We start from the raw sequence: 13,427 nt of genomic DNA on the forward strand, positions 1-13,427 counted from the left end.
AAAGAGACAAATAGCCCAAAGCATGCTAAAAGTAGTTTATTTCTTATCTCCCCAACTGGATTTGTCTAAAAATATATTGAATATAGTTTTCTTAAAGAAACTAGAATTTTATGACTATTTTTCATCTTTTTTACATAGGACATTTACATTATTTTCAATAAACAATGCAATCCACTATATTCATGGGTAAGTATAAAAAAGTCATTGTCAACTAGAACCTTAAAAAATGACCTCAGTAAAAGGATTGAATTCTACCCTAGTCAAAGAATCTAACAAGTTGCCCAAGCAAAATCCCCAAGGTAAGTTGATGAAGCACCATACAGGACATTCTGCCCTGAAACAAGTGTCTAGAAGAATGTCAGTCTTTAGTACTTCAACATTTACACCCTAAGAACATGATAACTACTACAGTGCTGTGTAGTTTCCTCCTTTGGAAAAAGTTGAATTTCCCTGCAGTGTTCTGATAGAACTAGTCTTTTCTTTAGTAGGAAATAGCACAGCAGCTAGTGGTTTGCTAGTTATTTTCCTGAATGCTTAAATTCCAACAAAGCATTACTTTGCAGAAGTTCCTTTAGTCCAAACTCAGTGTCTCTGTTTGGATCTCTCTGCAGCAGAACTCTTTGTTCATCCATTCTTTTAGCTTGAGAGCGTAAAATGAGGCTAAAAAAGTCTTCATCGGGGACAGTGGGCCCCTTTGTGGCAGCAGGTGGTGGAGCACATCTTTGATCATCTAATCTGGATCCCTAAAGATGGGGAGAAATTAAAACATAAGGATCAGGAAGGAAAATGCCAAGCTACATTCTCTCTCAGTCAGAAGGTAGACTTACAAGCATTTCTTCTGCCTTTTTTCTGCAACTTGACAGAATGAGAATGTAAGTATTATACAGAAATGGGCTTCATAAGTATATTATATTACAATTGGTCACAAAAAACGTAGCAGGATACCAAAATGCAAGGGAAATTGTTCAAGTATTAAAATTAGATTCTTGTCAATACTATCTGCCCAGTCTCTACAGGGGTTTGTATATATAATATATTTCTAAAATGGCCTAGGCCAGGGCCAACAAACTATAATCTACTGCCTACTTTTGAAGCTGTTTGCTCAAATAAGCGGCCGAGAAAGGTTTTTCTAACCAGCTCTATACAAAGCAGGTGTTCAAGTCACCATCCACCCTGATCACCCCTTCATCCTCTACTTTTCTTCCCTCAGGTGCCCCTGCAGTCTGTCTCCCACTTGTACAGTGTACACACTTTTCCCGTCATACTACAGTGCAGGGCCCTGCAAGAGGAACCTTGATACCCCAAACTGTACAGTGGTCTTCTGGATGACAGGCAAGTAAATAAGAATGGCCTAATGCAGTGAGCCCTTCATAAGAATTTGAAAGCTGCCTGGGCTACTCTCCAGAATGGAGTGGATCTACATACTCACTTGACACTTTACAAGGATGTCAAAGAAATCTTCATCAGGCTCTTTCTTGTCATTTGTTATCAGGCGCTCAAGTACGGACTGATTGTTGTTTTTTGTCAGACGGAGCCCTGGCAAGTTACTGAAACTGGCCCTCTGGTCATCCAGACGGCGGCTCTGTGAGCTGGCAAGAAGATCTAAAAACTCATCTGTGTTGGGGGATACCACAGAAACTGATGGTGCTATGGACAGGTGGGAAAGAAAAACACCTAAATGTTAGAAAAATGCCAGAAACCTGTATGCATATCGTTCTTCTCTGCCTTGCTCTGCAATCCTGAGGACACGGCTGCTGTGGCCTTTCCCAGCAGGGTGGGGGGGATGGATGGATGGGCTCCCAAGTGCTTCCGCTTATTCAGATCTCTTTAGTGCTCACCCAAGATAACTGAGGCATGGGGCTGGATTTCAGAAGGTGAATAAACAGTATTGCTTTTCTTTATTTCACCTACTGTTTGTTTCCTTCCGTGTTTTGGATGGGAATCATTTAGTGAACTAGGTTTAAAAGGCTGGCCAGTATGGTAGAAATCATCTTTTTGTAGAGAAATATAACAACATAAATAATATATTTTAGACTTTTACATTTAGATATGAAATGTATTTTGATCTGTACATAACATAAATAACCTACTGTGTGTGTGGTGGTGAAGGCCTACTACTTGCTAGACAAATGATCCACCACTTTAGTAGTAGCCTTTTCCTGAATCAGGGTTTTAGTATCTAGTAGCCCAGGCTGGCTTTATTCACTTTAATATTCCTGACTCAGTGCCACATGCTAGGATTATGGTGCCTTTTACTGTATTTCCTGTAACAGGGACTATAAGAAATTACAGTTCCAAATACAACTATTAAAATTGGGGAAAGCAGGCATGGTAGTGCTGGCAATCCCTGCACTTGGGAGGGAAGCAGGAGGATCAGGAATTCAAAGCCAGCGTTGGCTACACAGTAAGTGTGAGGCCAGCCTGGGCTATGCCTCAAATAAGATGAACTAAGATTGGAGGAGCAGCAAAGATGGCTTACCTTTCTTCATCTTGGGGGTAGCAGAAGCAGCTGTGGACGCTGTGCGGCAGTTTTCTTGCAAGTAGCACCTCTGGTCATCCATCCTATTGCTTTGAAATCGTCTTAGTAAGTCAAAGAATCCTTCATCTCCAGTAGTGTCTGCACTGGTTTTCTAAAAGAAAGAAAATCGAGTATGCTCCATTATTCTTCATCCCGAGGATATCAGTGACCATCATAGTGTAATCAATTATAAAAGGCAAACGATAATGATTAAAAACAAAAATTGTCCTTTTATTTTCAAAAAGAATTCAAGTGGCAGGCAATATTGGTTTAAAAAAAAAGTGCTCTCATATAGATCCCACAAGAATCCTTGTTAGTTATTAAACTTTTAATTCCTGTGTTTTTTTTGTTTTTGTTTTTTTAATTCCTGTGTTTCTTAGGTCACAGAAATATATCTAGCTTTCTGGGTGGAGACAGCATAGGGCATCCTGTAAATGAGATGGGGAAAGAGTAGTTAATCCTGGACTTAAACTGAATCTGATATTTGGAAATTAAGTGCTTAAACTATATAGTCAAATATATTACCACCAAGACCTTGTTCTAGGTGCAAAAGGACTAATTCACAATTCTTTACATCAAAAACACAACATGAGGCTAGGCATAGTGACTATACCTGTAATCCTAGTTAGCCTGGTCCAAACAAAAAAGAACAAACAAACCACAGTAGGTTTCAAGAGTACAGAGATTTCAGCTCAGTTCTGGGAGCCTTGAGTCCTAGTTCTGCTGCATCCCTAGATCATCTATACACAGATCTGTAATTCTTCCTTTACTAGCCAAAAACCAAAGAAAAGATACTGTGAGAGGTATTTATTACTGGAATTTAAAGGCCTCTGTTCACTGAAAATGGGACTTGGTGAAAGAGTGGTCTTTTTTTATTTACTTTGATCCTCTTTATCAGAATAGAGAGTAGCGAGGTAGCTTAGAGAGTTGATACTGATCAATAAGCCAATACTGTATTTCTAAATTAAATTCAATAAACTGGTGTACTTTTGTGGTGATCTGAATGAAAATGGCCCCTGTTGGCCCATAGCAGTGGCACTGTTAGCAGGTGTGGCCTTACAGGAGTAGGTGCAGCTTTGTTGGAAAAAGCCTTGTCGTTTGGGGTGGACTTTGAGGTTTCAGAGGCTTAAGCCAGGCCCAGTGTCTGTCTGTCTCTCTTTCCTTGCTGACTGTCCATTCCAGATGTAGAGCACTCACTTCTCCAGAACCATGTCTGCCTGTGCGCCACCATGCTTCCCGCCATGATAATGGACTAAACCTCTGAATTCTGTAAGCCAGCCCCAATTAAATGTTTTCCTTTATAGGAGTTGCTCTCGTCATAGTGTCTATTCACAGAAACAGAACCATAAAACAACTTTCTTAATCAAGAAGTGGTTATGGTAGAGGTGCTTAACTCTAATCCTAGCTCTGAGTTGAAGACCAACCTGGTGCATACAGGATGGCCAAGGATACACAGAGAAATCCTGTTTTAGGGTGGGGGTTTGGGCAATGGCTATGGTTTTGGTAACAGTGAAATAAAAGCTGATGCTACCAAATACTTTTCTCTGTAAACTACTGTCTTTTTAAAAATCCACTGGCAAACGGATGTGCTGGCACACGCCTGTGATCCCAGCACTCAGGGAGGGAGGGACAGGCAGTTTGCTGTGAGTTCCAGGCCAGCCTGGTCTGCAAAGGAAGTCCAGGACAGCCAAGGCTACACAGAGAAACCATGTCTTGAAAAACTAAATCAAACCAAACAAAATCCACTGGCCTTTGCTCCACTAGGTCCAGTGCTGTAAAACTAGACTAATTCATTATTTTCTGGCATCAACATGAGTTACTAGGAAACAGCAGTAAAATAAATGATACTTTTGCAAACAGTGACTTAAAGCAGTATTACTGTCAAAACTATGAATAGAGTAGGTCCTAGTGGAGGAGTAGGAAAGACTGAAAGACACATTCTTTGACTAGTACATAGAATACTTGTTCACCAACAATTTGGTATGTATACAAGGACACTCAAATATTACAGTTGGGCACTTACAATACTCCATATTTAAACATACCTTCTGAGAGTTGGGAACATGGTGGTCGATGGAGTTGCTGGCATCATGAAGAACCTTAGTGGCAGTACTGCCTTTGTACTTCTTCCCCTTCAGTCTGTTAACAAACAGCAGCTTTGCAGAAGGTTTGGCAATGAAAGGTTTCTGTTTCGCGAGAATTTCACTGTTCCAATTTGGTACCTATAAATTGTAAGTGGAAAGCCAGGCATGAAAAACCCCACCTTCACAGTTACTCACTGGCTACTGGACGGAAGAATCACGGATCCCTGAGAGGCTTTCTTGTCGTTACTTTTTGTGTTTAGGGAAAGGGTCTCATTATGTAGCCTTCCTGGAACTCGCTTTGGCCCTGTGGACCTTCTGCTTCAGTTTCAACTTCACATTCCTAATGAATCTATTCAACATATTTAACAGCATATATCAAATACATACTGTGAATGCTTTTATGAACACATGAGTAAAAAAGGTTATCCAAATCCTTTAAAAATAAATTTTGAATGGTCAGAGAAGACAAAGTATTATTCTCAATATGAATTACATAAAAATCTGTTGCAGCTAGAAACTTTTGAGTATATGTAGAGTTTTATATAAGTAAAGCTTATATAATGCAAATAACTTGTTGATAAAACTAGTGATTTCTCTAATAAATATGAAATAAAGTCTCTTAACCGTTACGTTTTTTTAAGATTTATTTATGAGTGCTCTATCTGCATGTACACCTGCATGCCAGAAAAGGGCATCAGATCTCATTATATAGATGGTTGTGAGCCACCATGTGGTTACTGGGAATTGAACTCAGGACCTCTGGAAGAGCCGCCAGTGCTCTTAACCACCGAGCCACCTCTCCAGCACATGAAATAAATTAGAGACAAAACCAATTTGGTAAGTTGGTTAAAGTCAGGTGCAGTGACAGCTGCTCAGGAATCTCAGGCAGGAGAACCGTACGGTCAAGACCCACGCAGGCCCTCCAGCCGTGCAGCTCCGCAACAACAGAACAGAGTGGAGGCACACGCAGAGCACGGAGCGCTGGACTCCTGCGGTCGCAACACTCACCTCTAGAGGCCAACGCTATGGCTCACTTAACACAGAAAGCTCGTGGCAAATACCAAGTGTGCCAGTGGAAACCACGTAAGTCGCTCACCGCTGTGGAAACTGGCCACTTAGTCCCTGCTCCAAGGCTGACAGGAGTGGGGCATGCAGCTAGCAAGTCAGTCAAGCAGTGGACTCTCATCTACAGCTCATAAGGGAAAATTACTTGCTAGAGGTAACATTGTGGTCTTTTTTTTTTTTTTTTCTGGGGTGGGGAACATGGTCTTTTATGTAACTTGATGGCCTTTTAAGTGGAAAAAAGAAAATGGCCTGGATTTAAGAACATAAAACTGTACCTCAAAACCCATTTTAATAAAACGACAAAAACTTAAAAGTGGAACTGTGCCTTAAAAACTATGAGGGGAAAGTGATTTCTAACCAAGAATTCCTTTTAAAGACATAAGAGGAGGAGACTTTCTGTGAAGAAAGGGTTCAGCAGGAGTGGGAAGGGGAAGAGAGGGTGTGAAATGGATATGAAAATGGCCCAAACACATTACATGCATGCATGAATTACCAAAGGATAAGCATGAAAAGCATTTTTGTTGTTCTGTGGGTGGTTTTGTTTTGCTGGTGTGTATGTGTGCACACGCACATTGGGGACTGAAACTGAGAATCCAGTAGTCAGCAAAATCTGATTAATCAAACGGGAGCAGAAAAGGGCATTTTCACACTTCCAATTTGAGACATCAGAGCCTCGGTTCTCTCACACTGTACCCTTTTCCCCAAGAAGTATCCTGCCCCAGCCTCCTGGTTCCCTGTTTATACCTTGAGAATAATGAAACAATTGTTAACTTTATTATGAAGAAGAAAAACACATGACTAATTCTTCCATGACCAGCGAGGTGGCTCAGCAGAGACCCGACTTAGGAGCGCTGCCCTCTGACATCCACCAAGGGCCAATACTCCCACACACCTCCCTCCTCCCCACCTCTTCTCTTACACACTGATATTTTTAGAAGAGCCGATTCCTTCAGAAAACACTTGAGAATTATATTTACTGTGTGACAGAGCAGAGGCCGACCTGTGGTAATCAACTGTCTGGGCTGTGAGGCCGGGCAGCAAGCCCCTACCAATAAGCTCTCTCATAGGTCCACATTTCGAAACGGTACAAGAATCTAGGTACGATTCAAAACAATTATATTTTGTATGCTTAGAGGCTAGTTATGTAAAAAGTATCAATGTTTTAGAAACCATATTCTAGTTAAACAATAGAGCAGAAGAGTGTTTAAGGACATGAGAAACGGGCTTTGGTTTTCATATATGTTGTCCAAGCTGGCCTCCAACTTCCAATCCTGCCCCAGCCTGCTCTGTGCTAAGATTACAGGTACATGCTGCCATGCCCAGCTAGGAAGATGTTCTGGATGTATGACTGCTTATTAGAGAACAGCATCTATAACATTATTCTGACATTCATTATATTTGAGGTTACTATTAGGATGAGAGACTACTAATCTTTTGATTTCTTATACTTTTCTGAAGTTGCTATCATGAGTATTCTACTTAAAAGTATTTTTAAAAATATATATAAGGCAACAAAGGCCTACTTCAACAATTAAAATTAAGCTGAATGAAAGTGGAAATAGCCTTGATTTGTCTAATAACAACATCCATCCAATTATACTAACTGCTCCACACTCACAAACACAGCTTAGGAAGGATGTACCCTGAATAAAAAGTACTTCAGCTAAAAGGTGGGAAGAAGCTTCCCGGGGTTGGCAAAATGAGCCTGCGGTACTAGTAGTGCTTGCTGCTTTGAGCCTCAGAACAACAAAGTCAGGAGTAGTGCATATCTGTAATCCCAGAGAGCGCTCCTTGGTGTCAGAGCATGGCGGATGGGCACATAAGAGGTGAGAGGGCTGGGAACAAGGAGGGAAACTAAGGGGGGCATCTCTTTGTCAAGCTGGAGGCCTGCAACCGGAGAGACTCCTGGGAGGATGTGGGTGTGAGTAGCTGAGACTCCTAACGGGTCTCACAACAGGAGAGGACATGAAGACTGAAGCGACCACCTCCTAGCCAGGCAAGACTAGTGGAAGGAGGGGAACAACCCACCGACAAAACCTTTGATCCAAAAATTACCCTGCTTACAAGAAGTGCAGGGATAAAGAGGGAACAGAGACCGAAGGGACCAACCAATAAGTGGCCCAACCTGAGTCTTACCCCATGGTAGAGAGCCAGCCCCTGACACTATTAGTGATGCTGTGCTATGCTTGCAGACAGGAACCTTACTTGACTTATCTGGGATCGGATCGAGACATGCTGGGACCTGCAGCCAAGCATGGGGCAGAGCTCTGGGGGTCCTATTTTGGGGAAAAGATAGAAGGACCTGGAGGGGACAGGAACCTCACAAGAAGACCAACAGAGACAACTAACCTAGACCCACGGGGGCTGACAGAGAGTGAGACATCAACTAAGAAGCATGCATGATCTGGACCTAGCCCCCTGCACATATATGGCACATATATGGCAGTTTGGTCTTCATATGAGGTGCCTGGCAAGTTGGTGGGGGAGGGGATGTTTCTAACATGGACTCTATTGCCTGCTTTTGGATCACTTCCCCCTGGCAGGGCTGCCTTGCCTGGCCTCAGGGGATGAAGATATGCTCAGTCCTGATGTGACCTGATGTGTGGGGGAGGGTTGAGGTGGGGGCCTCCCATTTTCTAGGGGAAAGGAGAGAGGAGAAGGGGGAAGGCTGAGGAGAAAGGACTGGTTGGAGAAGAGGGAGGGGGCGCCCTTGGGATGTAAAGTAAATAAACTGAAATTAAAAAAAAAAAAATTTTTTGAAAAAAAAAAAAGGAATCAGCCAGAAGCTTGTGAACCAGCAAGGCTTGGATTATTCTGTGCAGGAGGAGAAGGAAGAGAGGGAGGGAAGGGGCAAGGAGGGAGGGAAGGGAGTAAAGGATGGAGGGAGAGAGGGAGGAAGGGAGGGAAGGGAGAAACACTGTCTGAAGAGCAAGGTCAGGGCTGGTAAAATAGCTGAGGAGGTAAAGCTGCTTGCTGCCAAGGCCAATGACCTGAGTTTGAGCCCTGGGACCCACCTGATGGAGAGAACCTACTCCCATAAATTGTCCTCTGACTTCTTGTGCACCCTCTGGCGCACACAGTGCTTTATTAAAAGTTGGAAGAACGAAGCTGCTCTATGACTTCCACACATGTGGCTCGGGGATGCACAGACATGCACGTGTTCACACGCACACACCTTTGCAATGATGTCGCTACATAACTGAATGACAAAGTATTGCTCTTGCTTTTAACCTTTCTGGTATCCTTTCAACGAAAAGCATTTTTTTATAAGGCAGTATGTTCAAGAATCCAAAATAGCCTAAAAGTATTAAAATATTTCTAGCCTATCTTAGACACTCTGCAGAAGCAGTAACTGTAACTTTTATTATGTGCTCTTGCAGAAATGCTTCATTAATCTACAAAGTACATATGCATTTATCTTTATTAAGCACATGACAGCATGCTGTGCTCACTCCCTTTGCCCTAGACTTTTCCTGGAAGCAAAATTTTAAGTGATATCTATAAGGCAAGGCCTAAACTCTTTTACGTATAAGTTACTGAACTATTGTAATGGTTCATGGAATTTAAAAGATGAAATGGCCAACCTTTTCTGGTGTTAGCTTCATAAGTTCCATATTTTCCATACTGTGTCTTCGTCCCAGCTTGGAGCGTGTACCTTTGTTACAAACAAAACAAAACGAAACATTAATTCAAGTAAACCAGGGAGCCCTTTGGAACACAAAGTTGGCATCACTACAAGATTCTGCTCTAACATCTAATTCACAAGTCTGTGTGAAAGGAACACACATGTTTTTGAAGAGTAATTATTTTCCACACTATAAAAATAGTCCCTCCAAATTGCTCTGATGTCAGAAGCCACATTTTGGTCGCAAACTAATCACTGGTTCCTAGCAGTTCCCCTTGATTTAGAAAAGGCATTTTATAATGACGGGTTTATATCGTCCATGTAGCCGCAAAGAAACCCGAACATAAAAAGCATGGGAAAGCTTCAGTCTTTCCAAAGTTTCCCATTTCCAGACAGATTCACTGCCAGTCAGGACACAAGTCGAACGAATAAAAGAGAAGGTTCTCAAAAACAGCTTTTCAGTCAGCTTGTTAAATATTAAGGACAGAATTGCTATAACCACACAGTCCTTTAAAAAGTGAGCATTTTCTTCTGAAGATTTATTTTATGTGTATGGGTGTCTTGTCTGCATGGCATGCATGCCTGGTGCCCAAGGAGGCCACAAAAGGGTGTCCAGGCCCCTGGTACTAGAGTTACAGAAGGTTGGGATCCACCTTGTGGGTGCTGGAAAATGAACCCAGGTCCTCCAGAGGAGCAGCCACTGCTCTTAATCACTGAAAAATCTCTCCAGTCCCTAAGCAGTATTTTTCAAAGGTATAAATATAGCTAGACACCATGCTGCATGGCTCTTAACCAATCACTCAGATGGCTGAGTCTGGAGGATAAAAATTCAAAGCCAGTCTGGAGTGTATAGTAAGTTCAAGGACAGCCTGTGCTACACAGCAAGACCTTGTTAAAAAAACAAACTACCACCACCACCAAAAGGGCATAATATAAAGCACTCCTCATAACTAACATCCTATTTAAAATATGACCAACATAAATCTTCTTGTGTAAGTCCCGCTGTATATAACTTCCTTCTTTGGTGTGCCTTCTTCCTCTGGTACGAGAGATCCTAGACCTGGCATATGCTAGTAAGTATTACCACTTAGCCACACCCTTGCCACAGACCTTTTATCTTAAACATCTTATCCAGTAGTAACACAGCTATCTCCATTCGGTTAGTTCTTGTGTGACAAATACTTTTCATCCTTTTATTTTCAGTCTGACTGTTGGGATCCATAAGCAGGCATCTCTACGGCCAGCCCTGAGGGACCTGACAAACAGGGATGTCAGGCATCTGTGAGGCCACCTGCAGACCACCTGAAACCACCTGCACATGCTCTGGGTCACCTTCTAAGAGAACTGGTACCCCCCCTTGCCCTACTCAGGGGTCTCTGTGACCCCTTCCCCCTTCCCTTAATAAACCTCCCACATGGAACCAGTCACATGGCATGATTTGTGAGCCCGCCCTGTAACTTGCTGCACAATCCTAACACAGTATCTTAATTTACATATTTCTAAGTAGATTGGATCTTATTCTTTCTCTAATCTGACACTCTTAACGAAGCATTTTTATTTAAAAGAATTGTAGACCCATTTGGATAATTGGGCTGTTTTCATACTTAGTATGTTTACTGGTAAACTACATTAACTGATTTTCTGATATTGAATCTGGTTGAATCCCTGGTTGTTTTTCATTATTTAAAGATTATGTTATTAGTTGCTGTAATCAAAACCATGTAGATGTGCTGTAATCAAAACCATGTAGATGTGCTGGGATGACCTTCCCTCACGGTGAGAAGGTACATCCCTGTATTTTTAGTTGTTAATTCTGTGAGGCAGAGAGCTAAGTGCTAGCAGGATTTTGGTATTGTCATTTCTATTGCCTAATCATTGGTTTTCTGTTTCTAAATGCTGGTCCTTTCTCACTTGCCAAAGGGGAACCCATTAGAGATGGATCAGGGTTGTCTTCCTGCTGATTGGTTCAGGCTGGAATGGGGCAGAAAAGTATGAAGGTGGGATTTCCGGATGCAGGAGCCGGAGACTCAAGGAGAGGGGAAGCAGAAGGAAGATGGGTGGAGCTTAGAGCTGGAGTGAGAGCCTCCTGGAAGACCGAATGGCGGAGTCGGGGTAAGTTTAGACAGCTAGCTGAGAGCCTGTCCAGCACAATGCCAACAGCGTTAAACTACACAGAAGTCTGTGGCTTAATTAAACCGCAAGCAGGGTTGCCAAATGCCGTGCAATATGGATGAAGCCTGACGTGTTTAATGAGATCAAGAACGTGCCGGAACAGAACACACGCATCAACAGCCACGACAACTCCATCCTGCAGTCATGCAAACAACACTGAAGAGGCTCTAGCGCGCTCCACAAAGACCTGCTTGCTTTAAATTACTTTCCTGGATTTGTTTTGTTTGTTTATGGGAGTTTTGAATCTACATTCACTGAAGCTGGTCTGTCTTGTACTGTTTATTTCTAGTTTGGATATCAAAGGTACATGGTTCTCAGGCTGATGAAGTTTCCCAGTTATCTGGGAAATGTTGTGGAAATGTAAAATGTTGTGGAAGGTTATAGAAATGATCCCTGGCTTATGATACGCTTTGAGCTTTTTTACTTTTACATGATATGAAATGATACATTTAGCAAAAATTGTTTACTGAATTTGGATCCTCCCCCAGGCATTTGCAGCAGGATATCCTCATGGTCTGGGCAGCTGTGAGTGGGAGGCAGCTTCCGAATCACCAGAGAAATCCACCTGCACTCTACAGTTAGGGTACTGTTCAGCTTTGATGTTTGGTATGCCAGGCATGTTAAATGCATTTTTGACTTATGAAAAATTCAACTCAGAATAGGCTCATGGAGGGTATGACCTCATCAAAAGATGAGGACAGCTGTTAAGCATTCCTGTTTCCTAGCAGAAAGACTGTTTGTTTTGTTTTTTTTTTTTAATTGTTGTTTGTTTGGTTTGGTTTGGTTTTTGATTTGTATGTGTGTGTGTGTGTTTTAAGACAGGGTTTCTCAGTGTGTTCCTGACTGTTCCAGAATTCTCTAGACCAGGCTGATCTCAAACTCAGAGATCCAACTACCTCCCTAGCGCTGGGATTAAAGGTGTGCGCCACCCTCACCTGGCAAGGGAAGACTTTTGATTACCGACATAATTTCTTTATCGTGTGTTATGTTTCTAGAAATTGGTATTTCCCCTAGATTTTAAAATAGGTTGTCCTAAAATTATTCTGAACCTTTCACCTTTTCAATCTGTACATCTACTGTTATACCCCCTTCTCTCTTTTTCACTTTCTCTTTATAAAAGATTATCTTATTGTAATTTTGCTAACCTTTTTAAAGAACCAAATTATAACTGTAAAGGAAACCTTCACTTCATTTTGTCTTAACACACACACAGAGAGGGAGAGAGAGAGAGAAAGACAGACATATGGGTGGAGAGATGGCTCTGTGGAACTTGAGTTCAGTTCCCACACCCACATGGTGGCTCACAGTTACCATGGTAACTCCAGTTCTGGGGCTCCGATACCCTCCTTCTTGCCGCCAGGCACACAAGTGATGCAAACACACAGATACAGATAAAACATCCAATATGTTTTATACATATACATACAATACAAATTTTTAATTGAAATACTTTATTTTCATTGTCATTTCTAAGTTATATTTAATATTATTTAAGATTGCTTCCTCAATCTGTAAGTTACTTAGAAGTACACTTTTCAAGTTTTCAAATGGATACTTTACATCTGTGGGTGTGTATGTGCGCCTCTGCATGTGGGTATAATGGAATTTAGGGGCTGTGCTTATGCATGTTTGGGGCAAGCATTTATGCCACTAAGCTGTACCACAATCCTCATTTTACTCTTTTAGACAGTGTTACTCAGCCTGGCCTTGAACTGCCTTCTCAGTAGCGGGTTACAGGCCTGTGTCACCAGGTCCAGACTTCTATGCTACTTTCCTGACACTAATTTCCAAACAACATGCACTGTGGGAGGACAGGTTATCCTCTGAATTTTCTATTTGCCTTACTGGGTTAGCCCTATGGTTAAACTGTGATTACAGGCTGTGAAGTGATCGGTGTTTATAGTTCACGCATCTGCGTGTGTGTGTGTGTGTGTGTGTGTGTGTGTGTGTGTGTGTGTGTGTG

The 13,427-nt window shown here is 42.0% G+C and overlaps 1 protein-coding gene across 4 annotated transcripts in view; it reads right to left on the bottom strand.

The window, feature by feature from the left end:
* Positions 1 to 20: 20 nt before the first annotated feature.
* Positions 21 to 13,427, bottom strand: part of Gpsm2 (G protein signaling modulator 2) — a 44,005-nt gene continuing 30,598 nt past the window's right edge. For all 4 annotated transcript variants that reach the window (XM_055618199.1, XM_055618196.1, XM_055618197.1 and 1 more), the window contains 5 exons: positions 9,252 to 9,322; positions 4,564 to 4,740; positions 2,480 to 2,630; positions 1,430 to 1,647; positions 21 to 743 (listed from right to left, as the gene is read on the bottom strand). In XM_055618199.1, the coding sequence (XP_055474174.1) occupies positions 519 to 743; positions 1,430 to 1,647; positions 2,480 to 2,630; positions 4,564 to 4,740; positions 9,252 to 9,322 (842 nt within the window). In that variant the 3' untranslated portion in view covers positions 21 to 518. The remainder of the gene's footprint in view (positions 744 to 1,429; positions 1,648 to 2,479; positions 2,631 to 4,563; positions 4,741 to 9,251; positions 9,323 to 13,427) is intronic.

The sequence above is a fragment of the Psammomys obesus genome, unplaced genomic scaffold (assembly GCF_907164565.1).
Source record: "Psammomys obesus unplaced genomic scaffold, mPsaObe1.curated_primary_1811, whole genome shotgun sequence".
Taxonomy (NCBI): Eukaryota; Metazoa; Chordata; class Mammalia; order Rodentia; family Muridae; genus Psammomys; species Psammomys obesus.